The following is a 26,328-nucleotide window of genomic DNA, read 5'->3' as shown; positions in this document are numbered from 1 at the left end:
CAATGATTTAGGACACTGAACATCTTCTCATGTGCTTATTGACTATTTGTGTATGTTGTTTGGGGAAACATCTATGCAAGTTCACTCATTTTTAAAGTCGATTGTTTTGTCTTTTTGTTGTTGAGTTGTAAGAGCTCTTTTTGTGTTCTAGATACTACACTCTAATCAGATACATGATTTGCAAGTATATTCTCTCATTCTATAAGCTGTCTTTTCACTTCTTGAGAGTTTGTGCTTTTTTGCAGCACAAAAATTTTCAAATTTTATAAAGACCAATTTATTTTTTTTCTTTTTTTGCTTGTGCTTTTGTTGTCATATCTAGGAATCCATTACCAAATCCATGGTGATGAACATTTCTTCAAAGAGTTTAGTTTTTGTATGTGGCGTGAGGTAGGGGTCCAGTTTCATTCTTCATTCATATATTTTTTAATATTTTTACGTTATTAATTTTTAATTAAAGGATAATTGCTTTACAGAATTTTGTTTTCTGTCAAACCTCAACATAATTCAGCCATTCAGTTCAGTTCAGTCGCTCAGTCGTGTCCGACTCTTTGTGACCCCATGGACTGCAGCATGCCAGGCCTCCCTGTCCATCACCAACTCCTGGAGCTTGCTCAAACTCATGTCCATTGAGTTGGTGATGCCATCCAACCACCTCATCCTCTGTCATCCCCTTCTCCTCCCGCTTTCAATCTTTCCAGCATCAGGGTCTTTTCAAATGAGTCAGTTCTTTGCATCATGTGGCCAAAGTATTGGAATTTCAGCTCCAACATCAGTCCTTCCAAAGAATATTCAGGACTGATTTCCTTTAGGATGGACTGGTTGGATCTCCTTGCAGTCCAAGGGACTCTCAAGAGTGTCTCCAACACCACAGTTCAAAAGCATCAATTCTCCAGTGCTCAGCTTTCTTTTTAGTCCAACTCACATCCATACACAACTACGGGAAAAACCATAGCTTTGACTAGACAAACCTTTGTTGGCAAAGTAATGTCTGCTTTTTAATAAGCTGTTTTATAACTTTTTTCCAAGGAGCAAGCATCTTTTAATTTCATGGCTGCAGTCACCATCTGCAGTGATTTTGGAGCCCAAAAAAATAAAGTCTGACACTGTTTCCAGTTTCCCCATCTATTTGCCATGAAGTGATGGGACCAGATGCCATGATCTTAGTTTTCTGATAGTTGAATTTTAAGCCAACTTTTTCACTCTCCTCTTTCACTTTCATCAAGAGGCTCTTTAGTTCCTCTTCACTTTCTGCCATAAGGGTGGTGTCATCTGCATATCTGAGGTTATTGGTATTTCTCCCGGCAATCCTGATTCCAGCTTGTGCTTCATCCAGTCCAGCATTTCTCATGATGTACTCTGCATATAAGTTAAATAAGCAGGGTGACAATATACAGCCTTGACGTACTCCTTTCCCAGTTTGGAAGCAGTCTGTTGTTCCATGTTCAGTTCTAACTGTTGCTTCTTGACCTGCATACAGATTTCTCAGAGGCAGATCACACAGTTTGTTGTGATCCACACAATCAAAGGCTTTGGTGTAGTCAATAAAGCAGAAATAGATGTTTTTCTGGAACTCTCTTGCTTTTTCAATGACCCAATGAATGTTGGCAATTTGATCTCTGGTTCTTCTGCAGCCATAGGTATACACATATCCCCTCCCATTTGATATTCCCTCCCATCTCTGTCCCCATCCCACCCCTCTAGGTTCATACAGAGCCCTGTTTGAGTTTCGAGCCATACAGCAAATTCCCTTTGGCTATCTATTTTATATACGGTAATGTAAGTTTCCATGTTACTCACAACATATATCCCACCCTCTCCTCCCCTCTCCGAATGTCCATAAGTCTATTCTCTATGTCTCTTTCTCCATTGCTGCCCTGTAAATAAATTCAGTACCATTTTTCTAGATTCTGTATATAGGCATTAGAATACGACATTCATCTTTATTGTTCTGAGTTACTTCACTCTGTATAATGGGCTCTAAGTTCATCCACTTCATTAGAACTGACTCAAATGCATTCCTTTTTATGGCTGAGTAATATTCCATTGTGTATATGTACCACAACTTCCTTATCCATTCATTTGTTGGTGGACATCTAGGTTGCTCTTCATTCATATCTTGTTATATCATTATCCCAGCACTCTTTGTTGAAGTGACTATTAGTTCCTCCATGGAATAATCTTGATAATCTTGTTGAAAATAAATTGTCCAGCGATGTATGAATTTATTCTGGGCTCTCTATTCTATTGGAGAAGGCAATGGCACCCCACTCCAGTACTCTTGCCTGGAAAATCCCATGGATGGAGGAGCCTTGTGGGTTGCTGTCTATGGGGTCACACAGAGTCGGACACAACTGAAGCGACTTAGCAGCAGCAGCTCTATTCTGTTCCACTGGTCTAGATCTCTAGTCTTGTGCCAGTTCCACACTGTTTTGGTTACTGTAGTGTTGAATTGTATATAAGAAGTTTTTAAATAGAAAATCTTAGTCTTCGAACTTTTTAAGGTTGTTTTTGGCTTTTGGATTCCTTTGTAATTCCATATTAATTTTAGGATCAGTTTTCCTGTTTCTGCCTTCGAGGCCATTGGGATTTTTACAGGAATTGCATTGAATCTGTAGATCACCTTGGAGAGGACTGCTGTCTTAATATTAAGCCTTCAATCCACAAACATGGTCTTTTTCCATTTAAGTCTTCTTTACTTTCTTTTGTTCTCTAGTTTTTAGTGCTGTCTTGCACTTCCATGATTAATTTTATTCTTTTTGTTCTTTCCTAGTGTATAGAAATATAGTTCATTGTGTGTGTTGATCACGTGTCCTGAGACTGCTCAACTAACTTATTAGCTCTGATAGTTTTACTAGCTCAAATAGGTTCTTTTATTTCCTTTGAGTGTGAATTAATTTCTTCTCTATATAGGACCATGTCATTTGTGAACAGAGGGAATTGAAAAGTTTAACTTTTAAAGAAATTGTTTCCCACTTTGGTGATATCATTTTCATCCCCCCATCCCCAACAGTATATGAGAGTTTTGGTTTCTCCAAACCCTTCCTCACACTTGGTACAATCCACAGGATACTCCATGGCCTACTCACGGGAAAATGGATGGAAAAGTTAAGGGACCTGCCCAGTCACCCAGAACCACCTTCTTGGCATGCTCAAAGCACTGATACAGGTCTCACCATGTCTGCGTCCCTAAACGTTCATTTTCCACCCACTGATGAGGACAAGGATACCCCAAGAGGTCACCCCAGGGAGTGACTCCCCAGACTGCAAGAGCCAAATCTGTTTTGCATGCCTGTCCCAAGCCAGAGAGACCAGGGACCTTCCCAAGGTTCTGCCCCATCCCCTTGCCCACCTAGCACCCTGCCCCGGCTCTGTACATCATCCCCTGCCAAACCTGGAGGTCCAAGAGATGAGGGAGTCTTCCCTGTGACATCACAGAGCTGGTTGCCAAGGGAGCCCTGCAGACCCGCCTGCTAGGTGGCGGAGAGCAGAGCCCTGCTGCACAGGAGGCCCGGCCGCTTCGCCCCACCAGCTGGCCCTCCATGGAAGCCTTGGTCTGTGCGTTCTCTGAGCTGCGCATAAGAGAAGGTGCCGGGCTGCGGGGAGGAGAGGCAGGAGGAGAGATGCCCTCCTGTCCTGACCTGGGCCCAAAGCCACCAGGGTGGCCCTGGTGACATGCATGCTTGGGAGAAGGGAATGGCCACGGGTCCAGGCCACTTGACCCTGGACACTGGAATGCTCTTTTTAGGGCAGGGGACAATAGTGGGTGGCAGAAAGAGCCTGAAGTCCTGAAAAGGTCTTGGTGCTGAGACCAGGTTTCTCAGCCCTCCCTGTGGGCTGGGAGGGAGAGGAGTGCTAAGTTGGATGAGGCGGGTGGGAGGCAGGGGGCGGAGTCCACATGACAGACAGGTAAGCTAAGGCTCTGCAGGCCAGGGTGGGGCTCATCATGGGACTGTTCTCCCCTCATGGCCAATGGGGCCCCTCGGCCACACCCTTCTGCTCTCCCCTCCACAGATGCAGTGAGCTGGGCCCCAGGACGCACCAGTCACCCCGACACACCACCCAATATCTATGAGGGGGGGCTGGGGGCCCAGCAGCAGCAGTGCCCCAGTGCCCAGGGAAGCAAGCCCAAGAACTTCCGTCTACGCCACCTCCGGGGCCTGGCTCTCTACCTGCCAGGCCACCTGCAGCCTGCTGGCCAGTGTGAGAGCCACTGGCTGGGTCGGCTCCTGGCCGGGGGCTGCCTGCCACAGCCCGAGGGCCTGGTCTGGCCCCTAGATTTAGCACAGGGGACTGTGGGCCGAGGTAACAGCCACCACTCAGCCCTTCTGGAAGCTCAACTGCCCAGGGACAGCCGGGGAAATACAGGTGAGCCTGTCCAGGTGACACAGAGCTAGGGACAGGAGGGAGAGACCCAGGGCAGGGGTGGGCTAGGCACTCAGACGGACCCAGGTGGTCCCTCTCCACTCCTGAGCTGCCTGGGTACCTGTCCCAGCTCTCCACTCGATGAGGGACCTCGGGCTGCTTTCCCCCACTGGCTGTGCCTCAGTTTCCCCATTTGTAAAGTGAGGGGTGTAAGTTAGAGAAGGGTCTTTCCTGCTTGAAGCATGTCTCCCTCTTTCTCCTCCCGTGGGGTTTTCTTTAAGAACTGCCCCCCTCCCCTCTGGCTTGGAAGAATGCCAGGTTCAAGGGTCACAGAGTGGGCTGGCAGCCCCTGGGTCCCTCTGAACGACTCCTCTCTCTCCCTCTTTCCTCAGCTTCCAGTTCCAGCATGGACCCAGCCAAGGGTGCCCCCTCCCAGTCTGGTCCCCCTGAAGGCTTAGGGCTCAGGCCTAAGAGATCCTGGGGGGCCCCAGAGGAGACCACATGTCCCTTGTGCAAGAGAACCCGCTCTGGGGGCCTGGAGAGGCTGTAGGGATCCGAGTGCCAGGGCTGGTTCTCCCAGCTCAGGACAGGAGGGGAGAGGGTGACCCCAGGAGCAGGACGAGACAGGTTCGGGGTCGGGGGGAAGGGCTCAGCCCCCACCACACCGAGACACCTGGGCAGCTGCCCAGCACCAAAGCCTGGGCCAGCCTGGGGAAAGCTTGAGGGTGGAGGGAGGAGGAAGAGGTCCCACGAGAGGGACAGAGAAAAAGAAAGAAGCCGGGGCATGCCCCTGCAGCCTGCTTCAACTCACGTCAGCCACGGGTACTGGGGAGGCCAGGTGGAGTGGAGAGCTGGGCTCCTGAGGGGCCAGGGAGCCTACAGATCTAATGTCAATAAAAGCCAAGGCCTGCGCTTCAGTCCCTGGGTCTGTCTGTCGTCAGGCCAATTCGGTCAGAGAAACGGCCCCTTGGCATGTGTGCTCTGAGAGCTAAGTTCGGTGTCCCTCCCAGGAGAATCAGAGGTGCTCCCACCCTGAAGAGGGTGCTGTCTTCCTCTGGTTGGGCAGGGTCTTGGCAGGCCTACCAACAGGGCATGGTGTTCTGGGTGAAGAGGGCAGAGGACAGAGAAAGTTAGGCTGGGTTCAGGGAGGGTGTTGGGAAGGAAAGCAAGTTCCCAACCCGGTCAGAAATGTTGGCCCTGGCCCCACGCCGCCCACCACTGAGGCCACAGTGGAGTTCACGCTCCCTGGGGACCCCTGGCCGCCCTGACTCTCCAGGCAGAATGGGCACAGCCCTTCTCCGAGCGGGGCAAGGCTCCAGGCACCCAGGCATGGGCTTGCTGTACCAGGAGGTCCTCACCCTGCCCTGCTGCCATCTGGGGCTGGGCCGCTCTCTGTCTCGGGGGCCATCCTGTGTGCTGTAGGATGTCCAGTGTTGTCCCTGGCCTCCATTCACTGCATTCCAGGAGCGCCCTCCTCCTGGAATGTGGCACAACCACAGCCTCTGGGTGGCCTCATGTCCCCTGGGGGGCAGAATCACTCTGGCCGAGACCCCCTGCTCCACATCACTGGGCTTTGGCCTGTGGAGACTGGATGCGAGGATCCGGGTTTGCCTCCATGTTCCTCGCCATCTCTGGCTTCCTGTCCCGGCAGCCCGAGCCGGGCCAGGGCCCACCTGCCCCTCTCATGGGCATCTGTCAGACCACACGTGATGATGTCAAGCACATTCTGGACGTCGGGACAGTGGGCGTCCTTCCAGACACAAGGGAAGGCTCCCTCAGGCCCTGCCCCATCCCTGTATCCTCGGACGGCAGATTCTGGAGACGCTGGTCCCTGGTTGGGGTGGGGGAAGGTCCAAGTCGGGGCCACCAGCCCCAGGCCCTGTCCCGCAGGAGGGCCATCTGGGGGAGGAGCAGCCCTTGGGAACATCGCACCCAGGCTATGGAGGGGCCCGACTTCCACAGGCTGGGCTCTCAGGCCCACTGCTCACAGCTGTGTGGCTCCTGGGCAACTCCCAGCCCCTCAACCAGTTTTCCTCATTTGTCTGATGGAGGGACAGGCATGACCCCTGTCCCCAGCGAGGCCAGAGGCAGAGCCCCCGCCTGACCACTGCTTTGCCATCAGTTCTAGAGCCTCTTCCAGGGCTACATTCCTTAGCAGGGGAAGTTACAACTAGAATTGTAAAAAAAACAATCGCCCATTGAGCTGGAAGCCGGCTTTGGGACTTGCCAGGGGACAGGCACCTCCTGAGCCGCCCTCAGCCTCGGGGTGGGCCCAAGGAGCAGGGCCAGGAGCGCAAAGAGCCTTCAAAGACCGAATGTGACCAACTGAAGTCTATTTATTTGTTTGTAATGAGAAGAAACACTACAATCTGTTCAACACTGGGCTGGACACTGCAATGATTAGGGGGTGGGATGGAGGGGCAGGGCAAGGCCTCTGAGCTCATTACCAATGTCCAAGGCAGAACATACTGGAAGACTCTTCCCTTACCCCAAGGGCCGGGAAAAAAAAAAAAAATTACACGGTCATTGTTGATTCAGATTAGGGAGGACACCTAGCTGGGCCTCAGCGTGAAGCTGATGTCAGCTCGGAGGAGGGGAGGCTGAAGCCCTCCTGCCCAGATGCCCTTCATCCCGGGAGCCCCCAGGCTTGGAAGTTCCAAGGGAGGGAAGGACGCGGTCACGCAGCCCCACCTGCCCTGTTCCCTCTCCAGCTCTTGGGCCAAGCACAACTCTGCACCACCCTGTCTGCTCCAGAAGGCAGGGCGGGCAGCGAGCAGCTCTAGGGGATCCGTGCATACTCCCCTCAGAGTCTCTGCTCCAGAGGCGGAGGGATCACAAGGCACGTGACTGCCCCCAGCCTCAAAGGCTGGGTCTCACTTGGTCAACGCAGTGTGCAGCGTCGTCCTCTGTCCCCTTTGTATCCGGCCAGGCCTCAGAGCTGCAGCTCAAGGGGCTGGGAGCCTGGGGGCGGGGGAGGGGGGCATGGACCCTGGGGATCCTTATCGGCACACGTCCTCAACCTGGCTCCCCACAGCAGCTCAGGTGAATGGCACGTCCACCGTCGGCCGGGCAGCTCCGGTCACCCGGGACAGAATGAAGCCAGCCCGTGGGAGGACTCATCCTCCTGGTGGGGGTGTGAGCATCCAGCCCATTATCCTGAGGCCCATGTGGGGAGCAGAGCCTGAGAGTCGGAGCTCAGAGTGTGGGTGAGGGGCCTCTCTGGCTGTCCCCCAGGAGCCCCAGCCCCAGGTAGAGGGATCAGATTGCTCCCTGCTCCCGGGCCTCTGGGGGCTGGCTCTGGACGAGGGGCTGGCATTCCCGGTATTCGACCCCTTGTTTTTTTCAGGCTCCTGTGTCTTTAGGGTCAAGTGTGTCCGTAACACTTGGGTTCCTCCCTCTGAGAAGTTAATTCTGGCTTTGGAGGAAGGAGCTGGAAGGAATGGGCTGAGGATGGGGGGAGGCTGGTGAGGGGCACAGAGAAGAAGCCCCTTCCCACGGCCTTGCGCCCGGGGCAGCGGAAAAAACAGACCACAGTGAACGCTGCCACCAGGGCCGCCCATGAGGCCGGTGTGCACACGCAGGGCTGGGCCAGGGCTCAGCAGAACTGAAGGTTTTCAGAGCGGGTAGGAGGCCTGGGAGAGCCTGTGGGGTAGACAAGAGGGGAGCAGGGTGAAGGCCAGGGTGGAAACGCTCTGCCCCCACCCCAAGGAACTGGCCTAGGAGCTCCAAGCCAGGCGCTGGCACTCCTCCAGGCCCAGAGTTCCTTCCAGGGACCACCAGCTCCCCTCGGTCCCTTGGTCCCAGCACAAACCATGGCACCAACAGGGGTGCCAGCCCAGGAGGCCACGGAGCCCTGCCATGTGGGCTCGGCCCCTGTCACAACCTGCTCCGGGTCATGTCCACGCATGAATGCATCCTGGTGTCCCCATAGCTCTCAGAAGTGGCCGTGTCTGGGCAGAGCACTCAGCCAGGAGCTCAGAGAGTGAGCGGGCGCCGCTGGCGCTGTCAAGGCCACGTGCACACCCAAGGAAGCACGGCCAGGGACACGGTGGCACCACGGCCTGGGAAGGAGAAGCTGAGCATCCGGGGCCCCGGGGGAAAGAGACTTGATCTTTCGGTAACTTTCAACTTTTGAACCACGTAAGTATGTTATTTTTTTAAAAAAGGAGTTTAGGGCGTGAAAAGACAATGCTCTGGCCAGGGCTCAAGGACTCTGCTTTTCCTCCAAAAGTTTCCCAGAGGTGGTCAGGGATCCCCCTGGCCCTGGGCTCTGTCGCCCATGACCTGTGTGGCAGATGCCCACCTGGGGCTGCCTGTTCTCACTGCTGACAGCGCGGGGCCCCTCACTTCCCTGACCATCACCCCCTAGGCTCTCCTCCACTTCCCGCAACCCCTGCTCCGGGTACCTGGGGAGACAGGGCATGCCCCACGTTGCTCTGCTCCCGAACCCGTGTAGCACCGGCCTGCGGCTGGGGCGGGTCGACCAGCCCGGCAGGTGGCCACCAGTTCCTCTGCAGAGGACAGCCGCAGTCAGATGGCCAGGAAGGCGGCGCCCGCCAGATGCCGGGGGGGTGGGGCCCGGCGGAGGCTGCCTGGCTGGCGTCACATGGTCCGGCTGTACTCGATGCCGCCCTTGGTGGAGATGCTAGACCATGGCAAGAAGCTGCAGAGCAGGCTCTGGGCCTGGCGGTAGATCCTGTGTGGGATGGAGCAGGGGCTCAGGTTCGCTAGCGCGGAGCCCAGGTGCTGGATGTAGTCCGTGCGGCTCCGTTAAGGAAGATTCCGCCTGGCCTGCCCGCCTGCCCGCACGCCCTGGGCCGCTCGGTCAGCACGGTGACCCGCAGGGGCTGCCTGCACACAACACATCACTCCTGCGGGCGGCCATGAGCCTGCGTGGCCTCTGCAGGGCTGGGAGCCCCATCAGATGGAGGGGGCTCTGCTGTGCAAACACAGGACCTTCGAGGTGCAGCCCCACACGCCCGGACCCGACTGAGGCTGGACGCGACTGGGAGCCGGGGGCGGGGTCTGGTGGAGCAAGAGCTCCTGTTGCCCCTGTGCCGGGCCCTGTCTTTGAGACGAGGAGGGGTCTGCAGTCCCCACCCCGTGGACGCCCACAGAGAGCGCCCCGCTTCACGTGAGCCAGGCCTGCAGGCTTTTGGGTCACCCCTGTTTTTCCTGTTTATTTCCCTATGAAATGGATAAAACCTGGAATCATTCGTTTAACTTCTGTCTCTCACATACACACATTATTTTGGGGGCCACTCCCTGTGACTGTTAGGAAGACTCCTGGCCTCCATCGAATCTGTCAAGGGCCAGAGAGAATTGGCCCTTGAAGAGGAAGGTTGAAGAGGAGGGTGGAGGGCAGGGAAACCCAGCTGGGTCACGCACCCGATAAGGAAGGTTTGAATCCAGAGTTCAAAATCAACAAACCACTCTTTTCGCCTCCCGCGCTTGTTTTCTCCCGTCAGCACTAAAGCAGGGGTTTTTGTCTGCCTTAGTCTCTGCTGCATCCCCCTCGACCTCAAATAGGAGGCTCTCAGTAGATACTTGACGGATGGATCTTGGGCCAGGCTGACGTCCAGGGAGCACCTACTTTCCCAGCATCCACACCCAGACCATTATATCCTGTCAAGATGTGCTGGTCAGAGTTGCCCACAACACTTGGGTCCCATGAACTTGGCCTCAGGGATGCCACGTGAAGGCAACCGTGGCTTCAGTTGGCACACAGACCCCACTAGGAAGCCACCAGCCCTCACCCCCGAGAGAGAAAGGATATAAGATAGTCCAAGGGGGGTGGCCGCCGTTGATGTAGAGGACGTAGGTAAAGCCATCTTTGAGGACCCCGCGGATAGAGTAGTAGTAAGGGAGATAGTGGTGCTGCTTGAAGTCTCTGTTCTCGTAGAAGCTTATGGCTGTGTTGTTGGTGGTAAGGACGTGCAGGTAGATGGCTTTGCAGTGGTCCTGGGCAGTGGTTGATATGTGATCCTTTAGACTCTCAAGTAACAGGGACCCTGAGGGGTGACAGGAAAGGGGCGGTGGGGGGAAGGGAGCGTGAGGCAAAGGCTGATCTTGCAAAACCACCCATTGCCGGAGTCCCTAACGTCCGAACCCTTGGTGGGGCTTGTCAGCTGAGGCTCGAATGTCCCGGACGAGGATGTAAGCCAGCCACAGTCCCTCCCAAGGGCTGGACCTACAGTGAAACTCACTGCCCTTTTAGCCCAGGAAAACATGGAGTGGAAGGGCCTGGTTACGAGGGAAGATCCCGACGCTCGCTGGCCGCGTGGGACAGGAGTTTGGAGCTGTGTGGGCGGCAGGGCCCCCAAGGGTGGCAGGCATCCGATAAACCATGGTTGGGACTGTTCCTTCAATTACGCGCGAGAGGCACGGTCAGAGGGGCCGTTCTCTGATGAGGATGCCCGGCAGGGGTTATTCATCTGATCTCACCAGATCTGGGAAGGAGGCCACAGCAGAAAGACCCAGCGAAACGTGGAAAGAAGACAGGCTGAAGGCTGAGAGTGGGTGGGGCCGGCAGACTTGTCGGGGGCAGGGAACGAAGGAAGGGTGCGAGTCTGGCCCCAACAGAGGGCCGAAGGATAGAGCAAGACAGAGACCGAGCAGGTCTTATGAGAGAGTCGGCAGGGAGCAGAGGCGAGCTGGGGGGACTTACAGGCCCCCCTTACCTATCCCGTGCTTCCTGAACTCCTTCACCACTCCCAGGCTGAGGATGTACGCGACCTGTGTGTCCACAGAGAAGCTGGAGGCCAGAATATCTCCGTCCTAGAGAGAAAGTCAGAGACCGTCGGGTCAGCAGTGGAGGCCCCGGTCCTGCTGCAGGACACGCACAGCTCCTGGGCCAACTTCCGGGACACACACCTGGGGGAACACCGGGGCAGGAGAACCCAGGACAGGGGGCAATGGAGAGCCACCCCAGCCCCATGGAAGCGAGAGGCTGCGGGCCCTTCTGTGAGAAACTGCTGCTAACAAGGCACACGCAAAGTTGCTTCTCTTGGGGCGGGTGGTAAACCAGGCGGGAGGGTTAGCAAAGCCGGACCAGAGCAGTCACGGTGGGAAGAAGCGCTGCTCAGGGGGCCCTTGGTCCGTGTCAGTCCACGTGCCAGGAGACAAGGCGGCCCCACGGGGTGTGGGCGCTGTAACTGAAGGATCCCACACGGTCCCATGGGGTCCTGGAGTACAGGGGGAGGCAGGTGGGGGCGGCCGAGCGACATGACACCCCACGCAGCCTCTTGGCTCCAGAGATGGACCACCGGACTGGGAGAGTCACGCCTCTGACCAGGACCAGGGTCTCATGTTCTTCTGCCTCACAAAGAACCGGAAGGCTCTGCCATGTGTGTGGTTTTCGCTCCCTCACTGGAAAGGACACTTGTGACTCGGCTTGTGTCCTGTCCCGTGCTCGCTAAGTGGCTCCCAGGTGCTGGATCAGGGGCAGCCCGGCCCATTCTCACCCCAGCCTCCGCCCAGCAGTTAACCTGGACACAGGAGGACCCACCACTGGCCTCAGGGAGGAAGCCTCCTTCCGGCTCTTGTGACTCGAAGCCACAGGAAGCCCGTGTACCGATCACCCTCCTCCCTACTTCACGACAAGGGTCACTATGAAGCCCACGGTCAGGTCGTGCAACTTAATGCATGTATGACTGTGTCACAAACACACAGAATGAAACCAACCACCTAGGACTCACACCTGTCCAGGCTCCCAAGAGGATGGGGCCCAGCACAGGCAGCGTCCAGAGGTGTCAGCCCCTGAGCCATCGCTGCAGACACTCACCTCCTTGTGTATCTTGGTCCGATTCTTAATTTCAGCTACAATCATCCCCACAATGTCACCCCTGTAGGTCGCGGCAAGGGAAAAGAACTTCTTGTTGGAGGTGATATCACGATACCATGAGTCTGGGTACCTGAGGAAGAGATAAACGCACATGGACTGGCCGAAGGTCAGGTCCAATCACCACTGTGCTTCAGAGTGGAACCATGGAGGACCCTTGGCTGCTCCGTCCAGCACTCAGGGTCTGCCCACCACCCAGTCTCCACCAAAGGGCATCACCCTCAGAGTTGCAACTTCTGATAGCCGTTATCTGTCCAGATGGGACCATTCACTGCTGAGTGGCCTTTGAGTTTTGGGCACATGAGGGCAAGGTGTGTCCAGAGCTGCTGGGGCTGCTCAGCAAGAACCCCGAGGGCAGCGGGGAACAGAGCAGTGAGGCAGTGCTGAAAAGGCAGAGTCAGCTGCAGCCCAGGAGACTCGGACAGGTGGGAGTGAGGGGTGGTTTCCTGACAGGCTAGGTTAGCCTGGGATTCCTTTCTTGGGACCAAGAGCAGAGGAGGGTCTCAGATCCCCCCTGGAGACCCAGGGAGGTGCTCTCCTCAGGTCTGCTCTGTAGAGGCCACTGCCCCACTGTCCCTGCCAGAAAGTTCCACAGAAGCTGAGCATCACCCAGCCTCCTCTCCTGGTCCATCAGTCCCACCTTCTGACCAGCAGTGTCAAGCTGGCACAGCGGCCAGGAGTGAGCCACCACACGGCCCGAGGGGACTACAGTTCTGTCCACCATCTTTAGAACCTAAGGCCTCCAGCCCAGCCATCTCCAAGGAGGCAGGAAGGCCAGGCTCCTCAGAGGCCCAGAGACTCCGGCCGGTAAGGCTCCACCCACCCCAGGTCATCCTCAGCAGGGTCTACTGCACAGACTTGCTGGATTCCTGTCCAGCGGTGGGACTGCTGGGCTGATGGTCACTTTCTATGAAACCACCGCTAGCCCACAGCACACTCCAATCAGGGAAGTAAGGGGTGGATGACCGGCTTGAGCAGGTCTGAGGCTGAGACTCATGGAGACGTGATGTTGGCAGGATAGTGTTTATTTTCAATTTTTAAGAGTTTGTACTATTTTTCCTCACTATAAATGCTCTACGAGCACATTATAGGAAAATGCAGGAAACAGAGACAAGCAAAACCAAACAAAACTTGTAGTTGCTAATCATCCACCCAAAGAACTACCAAAAACATTTGCTACATGGCACACTTCCTCCTAAGCTTTTATCTTGTATATGCTTTCAAATAAAAGAGGGATTGTGGTATATCCTGGCTTCTCGTCTGCTTTTTTCACCTACTATCTCACACACACACAGACAAACATATAAACCTCGAGGACAGATTTCTTTGTCCCTGGCTGGATAATATTGTACTTCTGCATGTATATCCCCTGATGTAGGGAACCAATTCCTTTCTGTTAGGACACTTAGGTTGCTTCTCGATTTTCTGAATGTCATAAGCAGCACTGCATGAAGTGTCTTTGTAACTGAAGATTCTCTGCAAGTCCCTTCCCGATCTCTGTACAAGAACATGGTGAGGTGCAGAGAGACCAGGAGCGCCAGGGAGCAGGGCCTGGGGCCCCGACGGGTGAGGGGGCTCTCGGTCACCAAGGACCAACACAGCGAGCCCCCCAGCTTCAGCACTCTGTGCACAGGCCCCCGGACACCCCCACCCCAATGCCCACCTGCAGACCCGCTGGACTTACTCGATGGGGAACCAGTCGCCGCACAGGTGCTTCACGGTGTCTATGTCATCGTGGCAGAGGAGGCGCAGGCTGACCTCGCTGAGCGCGCTGGACGGCACCGCCTCTGTCATTCACACCTGTGGGGGAGGGGCGTCAGGAGGGCGGCGCACGCCCCAAACCTCCTCCTCAGGCAATCTGCAGGGCTAGCAGGACGGGAACGCTCACAGTGGCCCCATGGGTGGAGAGCCTCTCCCCTCATGAGTGTTCCCACACCAGGCATCACAGACACCCTACCCTGCAGAGAAGGCCTGGGAGGATGGGGATACCCAGAGGCCCCCTCCCTGCTCACCCGGGACGCTCCTGAGCCCTGTGGAGGGCAGCTGGCCTCTGTTCTCTCCCCGCTCAGCCCCACTGAGCTGCACACTGAGTGCCCACACCCACCCCGCTTCCCCTCACCCGCTGTTCCTCCACTGGGAGGGCACACGGCCCCGCCTCTCTGCCTGGGTCAGTGGCATCCTATGACCCAGAGCTCAACGGCCCCAGGGACCTGGTGGATTTAGAGTGGCACTTACGGGATGGGCTGTTTCTCCTCCCCATCCAGGAGATTAAGATTCATGTACAGAGAAAGACTTCAAGAGATGCCAGAAGTTCAAGTCAGGGGCCACGAGTTGCAACGACTAAATCAGGAAGCTATGCTCAATCCAGACAGGAGGGTCAAGTGTGGGCTCCGACGAAGCACCTACACCCCCAGGACCAAGCAATCGCCAAGGAAAAGCCGAACCCTGCACCCCCTGAGATCCTGCAGCCACAAGACCCCCAGGGATAGAGGCCAGCCTGCCAGTGCCTCCAGTAAAATACACAAAGCCCTTTGGTCCCAGCCTAAAGTGCTGGGTCTGAAGCAGATCAAGCCTCGAGGCTACCCGGTACACGGGCACCATGACATCTGACACACACAGAAGGGGTGGTATTCTACGTGACAGCTGCCTGCTCTCTCCAAACACTCATTGTCATTAAAAAAACAGAAGCAGACTGAAAGAGACAGGGAGACCTACAACCAAACATGATGTGCAAACTCCTTCTGGGAAACACAAAAAGTCAAACAACATTTGGGAGAAACTTAAATGTGGGCTGGATGCAAGATGATGAATTTATTATGAAATGATTATGAACCTGTTACTGTCTCAGATGTGGAAGGTGGAGTGCTCCTGTAGACGGTCTTAGAGATGCTCTGCTGAAATACTTCAGAGCGAGGCATCATCAGGTTTAAAACTAAATAACTCAAAATTTTTTCAACTGCTTAGGAAGCAAATGTGACAAAATGCTGTTAGTGGTTGCATCTAAGTGGCAGGTTTATATAAAACAGGAACTGACTGTTTACACATTCCATTTTTCTATGTATTTGAAATTTTCCTTAACAAAAGTTGTGGTCAGGGCTAGGGAAACGATGGTTCTGTGCGGGGGCACTGCGAGGACCCAGGCAATGCCAGAGGCCAAAAGGGTGCCTGAGGCCAGAGCCCTCCTGCTGCTGGAAGTGCCACGCCCTCCTCTTGGGCAACAAGACTGCCTGCTCTCATCACCCTTGGCAGAGCTCCAGGTGTCTCACTGGTTGTGCCCACCAGGTTCTCAACCAAGAGCTGGGGTGCTCTGAGCTCCGCAGGAGGAGGTACAGGACAGGAGGCGTCGGCTCACCCTCCGCAGTCTCTCCCCGGAGTTGGCAGGACAAGTGCCAGCGACTGACAACCCCAGCTGCAGAGCTGGGGGCGCAGATACTCCGCGCGGCCGCAGGCAGATGCTGGGTACCTGGGGAGCTGGCACCACAGGGAGCACGGTACCTGTGGTACCTGCACCAGGAGGCTGACTACAAAGAGGCTGGGGTGGGCACTTCCCGAGGGGATGGAAATGTTTTTTATCTTGAGTTACGTACACAAACGTATATACACGTATGTTAAACTCATTGGGTGTATTCTGTTGTATGTATGTTAAACTTCCATAAAGTTAAAGGTTGAGGAGTGACAGCAAAGGGAGAGGCTGATAATAAACAAGCAACTTGCCCGTCCTGGGATTTATACATTTTCACCCTAGTGTCCTTGTGACAATGCTCTTGACCAAAGGGGCAGGATTTCCCTGTTCAGCGTTCATAAAGAATACTGGCCTCTAAGACACACAGCTATTTGTGGATTCTCACATCCCTATTAAAAGTACTTGGATGTTTTCAAAGGCCGTTCTTTAGATGCCTTGATTTAAAAATAGAGACGTGTCACATCTAACTAAGGGGAAATGTAGTATATTATTGTGCCTGATCTGCCCGAGCCCAACCGACAGGAGTGGAGGAGGGAGAATCCGGCACCCACATGCCAGAGAGAAAGGGATGTTTGGGGGGTGGGCGGGTGGTCAAGACAGAGGGGGTATGGTGGGCAGCGCTGGTCCACCACTGGGGGAGAGGCCGGGAGACTGACATCTGACACCTCTGGGGACCCCGCTTGTCCACCTGGAACCTTCAGTCAAGTACTGACCTCCTGTTGCTATGTGCTGCCCTACGGGCTTAAGGGACAAGGACTCAGAAGACTCACTGGAGGACAGAGGTGGCAGGTGAACCAGAGCAGAGCCCCCGGGTCAGCCCTTTGTCCTGAGCCCCAGGGGGCTGGAGCCGCAGGCACACAGGCCACCTTTCCGTGCATTTCCCTACAAAGACACAGACACACAGATCCTACGATAGCAGGGATGCACTGTGCAGGAGAAGACACAGTTCCGGCCTGCAGCAAGAGTTCTCCCGGGCTTGCTAGGTCTGCCTTCTGCCCTTCGCCTGCAGGGGTGGGCGAGTGGAACATTTCTAGAAGGGACAGAAATTGGATTCTCCAAGACGATGAAGGGCCAGCCCACTCACCTCTCCATCTGCCCTTTCTCCTTCCCTAAACCTCGTCCCCGTGGGCTGTCTGCAAGAGTCATCTTCCTTCTGAGCTGAAATGACCTCTCGGGTCCCTGGGTTGATGCCATGCGGTGGCTGGGGGTGATGCCTGATCACCTGGGCGTGCGCTCCCAGACCCCACTTCCTGAGGGACTGCGCGTGCCCAACCAGAGGACAGAGTGAACTCCAACATCTCAGGCATATCCTCCACCCCACCCCCCAGCTGCCAAGTGCTGGGGATTCAGGACCTGGGGCCTCGGGATGGGACTGTTCTAGTTTCGGGAGGGGTTTCCTGGCACCATCACAATGCCCATGGGGCAGAGCACCACCCTGGCCTGTCCCTGCACTCCGGGCCCCTTCTCAAACAAAGCACGGGAAAGATCAGTGCATACTAGTCCACGGCACAGAGTTAAAGACCACCAGGGCCCTCCAATGTGAAATGCTGCAGGCATCAGGCTTATTGGCTCAACAAACCCAACAACAGATTCCAAGCTCTTGCCTTCAGGGTGGATGGCGCAAAAAAGGAAAAGTAATCCAGTGATGGATACATGGCACCACCCCGCTCATCAGTAAAATGGGCTGAAGGGCTCAGAGCAGGGAGTGAGGGAAACCGTGTCAGTTCAGCTCATTTGTTCAAGTGAGCAGCCATCTGGGGGCGGGGCGGTGGGAGCTGTCTCTACAGCAGCCTGGAAGCCTTTCAAAGCCTGAGAGTGGGAGGAGAAATATGAATAATTTACAGCAGACAAGACACAAACACCCAGCACTGTGGGTTCAAAGCACCTCCCTCTTACAGTCCGCCACACGATGCCCAAGGGGAGCCCACAGTCTCCTCACACACAATTTAAGACACAGCACTGCACCTGCGAACTGTTAACAGTGGGGGATTCCATTTGTGTGATATTCTAAAACTGGCTAAAGACACTGACGGTAAGAGCAATGAGAATGTGGCCGGCGGGTACAGAGGACCTCGACGGGAGGGCATAGGATGACTCGTGGGGCCGGCGACAATGTTCCCATGTCCATCAGGGTCGTCAACTGCGTTCACCTGCACACTTCAGATCTGCCGGGTGGGCGGCATGTGAACCATCTCTTGACTTAAAAACAAGACAACAACCAGTGGTCTGGAGCAGTCCCGGGGTCAGCCCGTGCTTCCCTCTGGGCCAGGGGTTCTATGACCACCGCCCCCATCGCAAAGAGAATCCATTCATTTATTTATCAAAGTTGAACTGAAAACCCAGGCCCCGCACTAGACACTGCGGTTGCAGTAAAGAGCAGAGATGGACATCTGTGATCACTGGCGGGGCTGGAGGGGGTGAGGAGGTGTGTGTTTTCTTGCTCTTTTACCTAAATACTCTCAGAAACGCTTCCTTTGCTTGAGGAATTCCGAGGCAAACAGCACATCAGTGAACACAAAGAATGCCATCCAGCAGGCTGGGCAGGGAGGGGTTAACACACCTGTCGGAGGGGATGCTCCCCTCCCAAGCCCTCAGGAGAAGGCAGGAGATCCCCTTGCATCACTCAAGGTGTTTTCCTTGACTATTTGATCCGCCTCCTTGAATCAAGAGTTCCAGGAGGAGAAACAGAGTCCTGAACTGTCCCACGAGCGTCAGCTCATGCCCTCCCTGCCAAAACCAAGAGGGATCACTGGCTCACAGTATCTCTTACAGCAGTGGAGTCCCAGGGAAAGGCAAGGCTTCGAGGCCACACACACGCACTGTCCGGCGCCCCCCGCCACGTGCGGGCCCTGGGTCCCGGCAGGGCTGTGACGCGGGGACCAAAGTCCTCACAGGACATGTGCAGGGTGTCTGGCAGGCGAGTAAAAGTAAGCCTTCTACAAATGGGGCCATGACTGCCAGGTGCCAAGTTCTCTTCCAGGGACTAGTGAACGTGCAGGACGCGCACTTGAAACTCGGGCCGTCACCAGATTCTCGAGGATGAGGAGGAGAATGGATTCTTCCAGAGGCGGGCCCACTCAGCACTGCCCGGGTCTGGGGCTGGAATGGACGCCACTGGCAGCTCAGTTTTTAGGCGAAAAGCACAGCCATGGCGGTCTCGGGTTCAGAAACCCTGCCTGCCTCTCACCGCTGCCCCTTCAGCAAACCAGCGCCCCCAGCCCTCTCCAGCGCTTCTGTGCTTTTTCCACCTGACTCTGCTGGGCTTTGTTGTTTTACATTTGACTTTTTAATCTCTGCGTCCCTGGGTTTGTATTTAAGATCCTTCAAAATCCAACAGATGTTAAATGTGAACGTGGGTCAAATTCGGTATAAATTAATACTTGACCATGTGGTTAACTTTCATAACAAAAATTATTTTTAAAAAGAAATTCAATCTCCTCTCAGCATTTGCCTGTGGAATTAAGGCAGATGTCTGTTTTACATCACTCACTTCTGCCTCATTTGAGTTTTCTTTTAAACAATGAGCTTGTTTTTATTATCAGAAAAAAATAAAGACTTCCAGGTGGTATGTGAAAATTCAGAACACATTTTTTATATTACAGTAATGTTTTTAATTGTAACAACTTGAGAATTTTATAATGTCTCTTCAAATTATAAGTAGAATGGTTATCCATTTTACCCTAAAATAGACTCTCAGTGCCAATGTTTAAGCCCCATACCCTTGGAATAGCACGGCATTTATGCACTGATGCCAGAAATAAACATTATAAACACAGACCCATACTTGTAATGAAGCAAAGAGGAGGCAGTTGTTAGTAAGAAAAATATTTTAAAGAGTTCCTCTGCAATCATTACAAAGAAAATTCAGTGGCCATATAAAAATCAATTTTAAAAATATTTAAAGGCTTCAGGACAACCATCTAAAAAAAACCAAAAAAGGTTTAAAAAAGAACATCCCCCATTTGTTAAATGCTGTTTAAAACTTTGTTCATGGTAAAATAAGAATCAATACACAATATGAAGCAAAAACTCAAAAGCCCCCTCCTCACTTTGTCCTCAGTAAAATGAAGGTTAATAGATTCTTGAGTTTCCTACTAGAAAGCAAACTTTTTACATAGGAGAGGGTTTACTGGGTACGGGGCCGAGGGGGCTTCTGAGGTGGGAGGTTTCACTGGTACGTAACAGCGTGATCAAATGTCAAGCAGAGTACTTTTCTATACGTTTCTACATATTTCCACAAAAAAGTTAAACACAGGAGGCCAGAAGAGAAGCAATCCTGTAATTTGAAGCTAAGAGTAGAAAGAGCAGCAAATATCTGGCCAGCAAGAGCTTCTGAATAGTTTACAACTAGAGTCACAAGGAAGCATCTAAAAAGAAACAAGTTGTTAGAAAGGAGCAAGCAACTCAGAGCTACAGGAACTATGGAAATACTGTTGTAGTAACACTGTCCAGATAAAAATCCTTTCAGCAGCTAAGGGACACTTACCCAGAGACTATTTTATAAAAAGAAATTGCTTTCTTCTCAGTTATTTTTAAGATGGGCTCAAATTTCACTACTTTTCTGCCCAAATACTTTGCTGTCCTATTTCAAGAATGCAGGAGACAAAATAGAGGAACACAATTTACTGTTTAATAACAAGAAATAGAACTGGAAGAAGTTCTTTTTTCAATGTGGTCTGTTTTCTCTGGTCTTCCTGTGGAAGCAAGCGGACAAACATTTGTTCTGAGTCCTTTTTCCCAATCAGTTCCTCTTTGCTTCTTTACAAATGCAAATCTTTTTTAATTTGGCTATGTGGCATATAGGATCTTAGTTCCCTGACCAGGGATCGAACCCACGCCCACTGCATTGGAAGCTTGGAGTCCCTACAACTGTGAATATTATTAGAATGTTTATGTCTGGCATCAGTGCACAAGAGCTGGGTTACTTCACGGGTATGGACCTTCAACGTTGACACTAAGCGAGTCTATTCACTGAAAGAGGCATTTTAAGGTCTCTACGTGGTCACACTCATAGGTGGCTCGCATCATCAGTATTCCAAGTGTTGGCCCTGCCTGAGCAGGAAGTCAGCCTCAGGTGAGGAGATGGGGAGTATGAGAGGCCCTCAGGACGGGACTAGGGACTGACTGGCCCTCATGTGAGGTGACACCCTGACCATCCAGGCTCCACTCGTGGGCACCTCGAGGTGACCGCCACATGTTGGCCAGCCTCTGCAGAGCTGCACTCAATGGACCACTCACTGGTTCAACTGCTGACACAGACCCCAAACCACTATGTGCAGAAAGCCCTGGCTCCCTGTTCAGATGTCTTCCCATCACTCCAGAGGCACCGAGCAAACATTTCAGGTTCGGAGCAGAGTGTCAGCCCTACTATGCATGTGCTTACTGGGTTTTCAAACACACAGATCTCTCTTTAACCTCTCTTTAATCAGCACTGGGCTTCAGGGAACCCTGACCTGGCCTGCCAGCCAGTCTCGATCAGAAGTCATGCTAAAATCATCATATTTCGGGAAGGAGGTCTGATCCCAGAATTATCAGAGACACTTAGAAACATTTGTTGAATGAAATTCAACCTTCGATCTTGGCCAGAAAGAGACCCAGGAGTTCCAGCATCACTTTGCAGATCAGTGTTTTACTCGAAAGCGCTGCGTGTGGACAGAAGCAGGATGCAGGATCTAGATCCCAATCTTCTTTTCTGTAAACGAGGAACTGAGGTGGGTGAGCTAGGAGGACTCCGTGGGTTTCTTCCAGAAAGAGAAGTCAGGGAGGAGGTGGTGGAGGCGAAGATGTGGAGAGGGAGGAACCTCCATTTAAGAGAAGGCCTGGCAGCTGACAAGCAGCCAGCTTTCTGTTCAGGTAGGAGAGCCGTCAGCAGGGAGCAGAGACCTCGGGGCATTTTGGCAGAGATCTGTACTGCCCCAGACTCAGAGCTCTGAATACCTGTAGCTGCTGCCAGGTAAGGATTCTGGGTCCACCTGGTCTAAACACATCTCAGCTGCTAGAAGACAAACTGCTGCGAGCCAGTCCACTGAGGCTGGGACAGTCTGCGGGGCAGAGCACCAGGTGAGCAATGACGGCCCCACCCTTCTTAGTTCTAGTGTCTTCATTTCTCAAATCTCCTAACATCCAGGTATTTTCTTCCAACACAGGCAGAGGCCAAGTTGCCAAACAACATCAACAGGTCACTTCAAACAACATCTGAAGTCTGAGAGTGGGTGCGGTTAAAATAAACATTTTACAGTGATAAAGTCACTGTAAGTGATAGTGGGGAGAGGCTAAAGGTAAGACACACACACAGACCTTTTAAAATAATGTGTGTATTTTTTATTTTGGCCTGTGAACACCACACCATGCACTGACTCTTACTTACAGGTTTTAACCATCTTCATAGAAATCCAGCACTTCTGGAAACACAGTGAGATGGAACTTCAGCAAACTGTGGCCCAAAAGAGGAGCCCAGGCACACTGCTTCTCAAAGGGCCAAAGTGCACTTTAATTCTAACACACAAACTTCCAACAACAGGGGAGATGAAGACCTATGTCATGCTCAGCCATGACCACTTGTTAAACGACAGGGACTTCTATTTCAGCCACCCTTGAGTTTCTTCTGGCCTTGAACCCTTTCTTCTCAAACTGAGCTTAAAGCAATTCAGGGATTTTTGCCAGAAGAGAGGATTTGTTTTGCTCCAGCCCCTTTTAAATTCAGTGCTGTTCAAGACTACCCTTCTCCCTGCCTCACAAGCCAGTACTGTTGGCCAAAGGACTTCTAACACTTAGCTGTACATACAAAGTGCTTCACAGAATGTGGTATTTCTACCACTGACTTGCAGTCATACTGACTTTCCCGGTTCAGGCAGTTAAGCGTTAACATTAAATTTTCTGTCTTCTGTGCTCCAGTAAAATATCTGCACCCAGCAAAGTTATCTTCAGTTCTGACTCTCTGATTACAACCATTCCAGGTACCAAAGGGCTGTAGGGCTGTTATCCTTTTCCTTCAAGAGAAACTAACAAAATGGTATGGCTTAAGGACTGGGCAGAGTTAAAACAGACCAAGGAAGCAGCCAATGGCCACGTTTATGACAGAGTAACTCCTCCTCTCATCCCCAGACCCTGGGGTCCATCACCTCCTGAGCACACAGATATTTGTTGTTAGTGGTCCAGGGAAGGCGCTCAGCCTCCCTGAAAATCTTCCCAGGGGAACAAACCACAGAGGCTACAGATTCCCTCTGTTACATGGGAAGTGCCCAATCAATGGGCCAGAGCTCAGAGGTGGTGCAAGGGTCTGCACGGCCAACCTTTAAACTACCCCAAAACGTAAGGAATTGAGCTGTCTTAACCAAAATATACAGCTTAAGGAGTAAGAAGTGGAGACGACCGAGAAAGAGTTTCAGGGTTTCCAGAGTTCACGGGAGGGCAAAAAAGTCGCCAAGTAACTACAACCCATGCAACAAGTACCAAAGCAGCGATGGGGCCCGGCAAGGCAGCAAATCGCTGAACTGTGAAAAGGACGGGCCCGGCACCTCCCGCGAGGCCCGGCGGGCAGCAAGGGGCAGGCTGCCTTCTGCTTCCAAATCTCCCCCGCCAGGTCGTCCCGAGGCCTGGCACGGAGGCAGCCCAAGCAAAAGGATCGGGATCGCGCCCCTGGGGCCTCGGCCCCCTCCTCGGCCGGGGAAACGCGAGCTCTGTGATGGCCCTGAAACCCCGCGGAGATGTCTGGGCGCCGGCTGGCGGGGGCAGCTCCCCGGCCTCCCTCGAACCGACGGGACGTCCCACGCCCCGCCAGGGCCGCCTCGGGCCCCCTGCACCCCGGCAGGACCCCGCGACTGCGCTGCCGCCCCGGCCCGGAACTGCTCCCCTGCTTCCCTTGACGCCCGCCCTTGGCCGGGCCAGGCGCTCCGCCGCAGGCCCGAGCCCCGGGATGCCTCACCTCGGGCGGGAGCCGGCGGCAGCGGACAGCGTTCTAGGGCTCAGTGCATCCTTGGTTCGCCGGGAGCCAGGAAGTGGGGCCGCGGTGAGCCCGCAACCAGTTATGTAACCGGCAGGGGCCGCAGCCGGGACGGAGGCGGCGGCCCGAGGCACTTCCGCCTCCCGCGCCGGGCCGGCGGCACAGGCGGAAGCCCATTGGCCAGCGTCGTCCACGTGGGACGGCACCTCGCGACGCCGACGCCGCCATCTTAAGAGCGGGCGGGCCTCGCGCGAAGCCGGACACTGGAGTGAGTGGACACAAGAGAAGCTGAGACGTTGGCGGTGGAGCAGCGGAGGCACCTCTAGGGGGCGCGTCTGCTAGAGGCTCGCGAGGCTCTGAGAGACGGCGGAGGGGCTGGACAGGTCGGGCCGACCCTCGGGGCCCGAGCCCGGCGGGCGTGGACGCCGGGGGCGCGGTCCGGTTGGTAGCCGGCGGGCTCGGGTTCTTGGGCTGAGCGCTGAGGCTTGCAGCCCTCCACTTCCTGGCCAGCGGTCCTCTCGTTTGGTTTGGGGCTGGAGCTTTTCCATCCACAGCGCCTGACGGGGCTTCCAGCTAGGGAAGCGTGATCCGGTGGCCAACGACGGCTGGAGGGCAGCACCACCCGGCTCAGTGCCGGACGTCCGCGGCAGCCAGAGTCCAGTTTCTGCCGTGTAAAGTGGCAGGGGCGTCGGGGGGGGGGGGGGGGGCGGGCAGGGGGAGGGGTGTCAGTTGCCCTCAAGTTGGAGGAGGGTCTACTCAGCGGTCCCCACCCCATTTGGCTCCAGGAACCGGTTTTTATGTTAGACAGTTGTTCCACGGACCAGGGATGGGGGGATGGTTTGGGGGTGATTCAAGCATATTTATTATACACTTTATTGCTATTATTATTACATCAGCTCTACCTCACATCATCAAGCATTAGGTCCTGCGGACTGGGGACCCCTGGTCTACATCACAAAACCTAACTCAAACTTTGTTACTAAGGGACTTGTGTTGAGCAAAATCTGATGTTAACTTTAAAGGATATATTTATCCTTTGCCTTCAAATACCTTTCACTGGTAATATGGCCAAAGGATGGAATAAGAAGGCTAAAATGATCAACCCTCAAAGGACCTAATTCACACCCAAATAGACATTATGACAGATTAAAACAGTCTAAAATCACACTATTTTATAAACGTTAAATGCATATTCTTTAACATTTTGGCAATGAAAAGTTACCTAAAGAGATTAGAAGTCTGAAAGGTAAGTGGTGTAAATAGATCAAGAGTAGTGTAACAAGGGGATATGTAACAACCCAGAAAGTCTATTGTCTACACAATAAGATGTTAGTGGCTGGTGGAATCTTGATTTGTGTAAAGCAGCTTATATAATATTTACATTTTCTTTTAGTAACAGTTTCTCTAAGTTCCTATTTTAAAAGCTGAAAAATTATGGACAAAATGAAAATATACAATTTACAACTCTGTAGAGTTACAGTTTTAAGTACAGGAAACATGCTGTTGTAAGCAAAAATGCTGTGGTTAATGTGCTTTGGTCCATTCAGGGCATTTCAAGCATTCTATATATTTAGTGTGTCACTATTAACTTATAATCAAACTTATTTAAAAAACTTTAGTGTGTCTATTAACTTATAATCAAACTTGTTAAAAAAACTTTAAATATAGAGTTCAAAATAACTATAAACTTTAATATAATCAAACTTGTAAAAAAAAAAAAAAACTTTAGGATAGAACAATCAAGAGTGAGGAGGCTATAAAATGCATACTTGAAGTCCTACACATTTTCTAGAGATGGGCTGCAAATTTAGCTGCGGTCTTTCCAAAAATTCACTTTGAAGTGGGAACTGGTTGCAAGATCCAGCAAGTCAGTGTGTCAGAGTAATTGTCCCCTAGTATCCACTGTCTTCCTCCTCCTCCTCTTTTTTTTTTTTTTTCCCCTAATGTAGACCATTTTTTAAAAGTCTTTATTGAACTAGTTACAATATTGCTTGTCTTTTTTTATGATTTGGATTTTTGGTTGGGAGGCCTATGGGATCTTAGCTCCTCAACCAGGGACTAAACCCTTACCTTCTGCATTGAAAGGCAAAGTTTAACTACTGCACTGCCAGGAAAGTCCATCCTCTCCTTTCTTTTTTAAAAACAACTGCTTAATCACATTCTCATGCAGTAGTAGGACAGTACCCCCTTTAGCAGGCAAAGAGCTAACAAGTTAAGCTTGTATTTCTTAGCCTCCTTTGCAGCAAGATGAAACCATATGCCAAACTTTTTGCCAGTGAACAACAGTGGAAGTGATGTGAGCAACTTAGGTTCTCAAGCATGTCCTTAAGAAGAAATTGTTTAAATATTAACAACTGGTGATGCTAGGTGAAAAGTACATAGGTGTTTACTGCATTATTCTTTCAAATATTCAGAGGTTTGAAATTTTTAAATTAAAAAGATGAGATTTTAAATAAAGGAAAATTGCTAGTTTAGGGCTTTCTTGGTGGTCCAGTGATTAAGAATCCGCCTGCCAATGCAGGGGACATGAGTTTGATCCCTGCTCAGGGAAGACCCACATGCCGCAGGGTAAGTAAGCCCACGTGCTGCAACCGCTGAAGCCCAAGCACCCTAGAGCCCGTCCTCCACAACCCTAGAGCAATGAGAGGCCCTTGCACCACAACTGGAGAGAAGCCCCACTCACCACTAGAGAAAGCCTGTGTGCAGCAATGAAGACCC

At 52.9% G+C, this 26,328-nt stretch overlaps 2 protein-coding genes across 3 annotated transcripts; one reads left to right on the top strand and one right to left on the bottom strand.

Moving 5' to 3' along the window:
* The first annotated feature begins 3,471 nt into the window (after positions 1–3,471).
* On the top strand, positions 3,472–5,296 carry C25H16orf90 (chromosome 25 C16orf90 homolog). Of its 2 annotated transcripts, none has more exons than XM_019987355.2 (3): positions 3,472–3,558; positions 4,015–4,368; positions 4,758–5,296. In XM_019987355.2, exons 1-3 carry the CDS (start codon positions 3,543–3,545, stop codon positions 4,913–4,915), a joined length of 528 nt encoding a protein of 175 aa, XP_019842914.1. In that variant the 5' UTR covers positions 3,472–3,542; the 3' UTR covers positions 4,916–5,296. The 2 variants fall into 2 exon arrangements, with proteins under 2 accessions (XP_019842914.1, XP_070635634.1); XM_070779533.1 differs by having other exon boundaries at positions 3,479–3,588.
* Positions 5,297–6,683: 1,387 nt separating this feature from the next.
* NAA60 (N-alpha-acetyltransferase 60, NatF catalytic subunit) lies at positions 6,684–23,779 on the bottom strand. The gene is made up of 7 exons (XM_070779532.1): positions 23,593–23,779; positions 13,890–14,005; positions 12,149–12,278; positions 11,046–11,142; positions 10,142–10,376; positions 8,772–9,124; positions 6,684–8,007 (listed from the first exon to the last, which is right to left on the bottom strand). The coding sequence occupies exons 2-6, from the start codon at positions 13,997–13,999 to the stop codon at positions 8,968–8,970; spliced, it is 729 nt and encodes a 242-aa protein (XP_070635633.1). The 5' UTR covers positions 14,000–14,005; positions 23,593–23,779; the 3' UTR covers positions 6,684–8,007; positions 8,772–8,967.
* Between the last annotated feature and the right edge of the window lie 2,549 nt (positions 23,780–26,328).

This window comes from Bos indicus, chromosome 25 (assembly GCF_029378745.1).
Source record: "Bos indicus isolate NIAB-ARS_2022 breed Sahiwal x Tharparkar chromosome 25, NIAB-ARS_B.indTharparkar_mat_pri_1.0, whole genome shotgun sequence".
NCBI classification, from domain to species: domain Eukaryota; kingdom Metazoa; phylum Chordata; class Mammalia; order Artiodactyla; family Bovidae; genus Bos; species Bos indicus.
Note: the sequence above shows the minus strand (reverse complement) of the source record. Positions and strands in the feature narration are given on the sequence as shown.

Coding starts and splice junctions, on each gene's coding strand:
- C25H16orf90 (XM_070779533.1), top strand. CDS start 3,543: ATGGAAGCCTTGGTCTGTGCGTTCTCTGAGCTGCGCATAAGAGAAG. Junction 3,589..4,014: donor TGAGCTGCGCATAAGAGAAG/GTGCCGGGCTGC, acceptor TCCCCTCCACAG/ATGCAGTGAGCTGGGCCCCA. Junction 4,369..4,757: donor GGACAGCCGGGGAAATACAG/GTGAGCCTGTCC, acceptor CTCTTTCCTCAG/CTTCCAGTTCCAGCATGGAC.
- NAA60 (XM_070779532.1), bottom strand. CDS start 13,999: ATGACAGAGGCGGTGCCGTCCAGCGCGCTCAGCGAGGTCAGCCTGCGC. Junction 11,143..12,148: donor GGACCAAGATACACAAGGAG/GTGAGTGTCTGC, acceptor CTTTCTCTCTAG/GACGGAGATATTCTGGCCTC. Junction 10,377..11,045: donor GTTCAGGAAGCACGGGATAG/GTAAGGGGGGCC, acceptor GTCACCCCTCAG/GGTCCCTGTTACTTGAGAGT.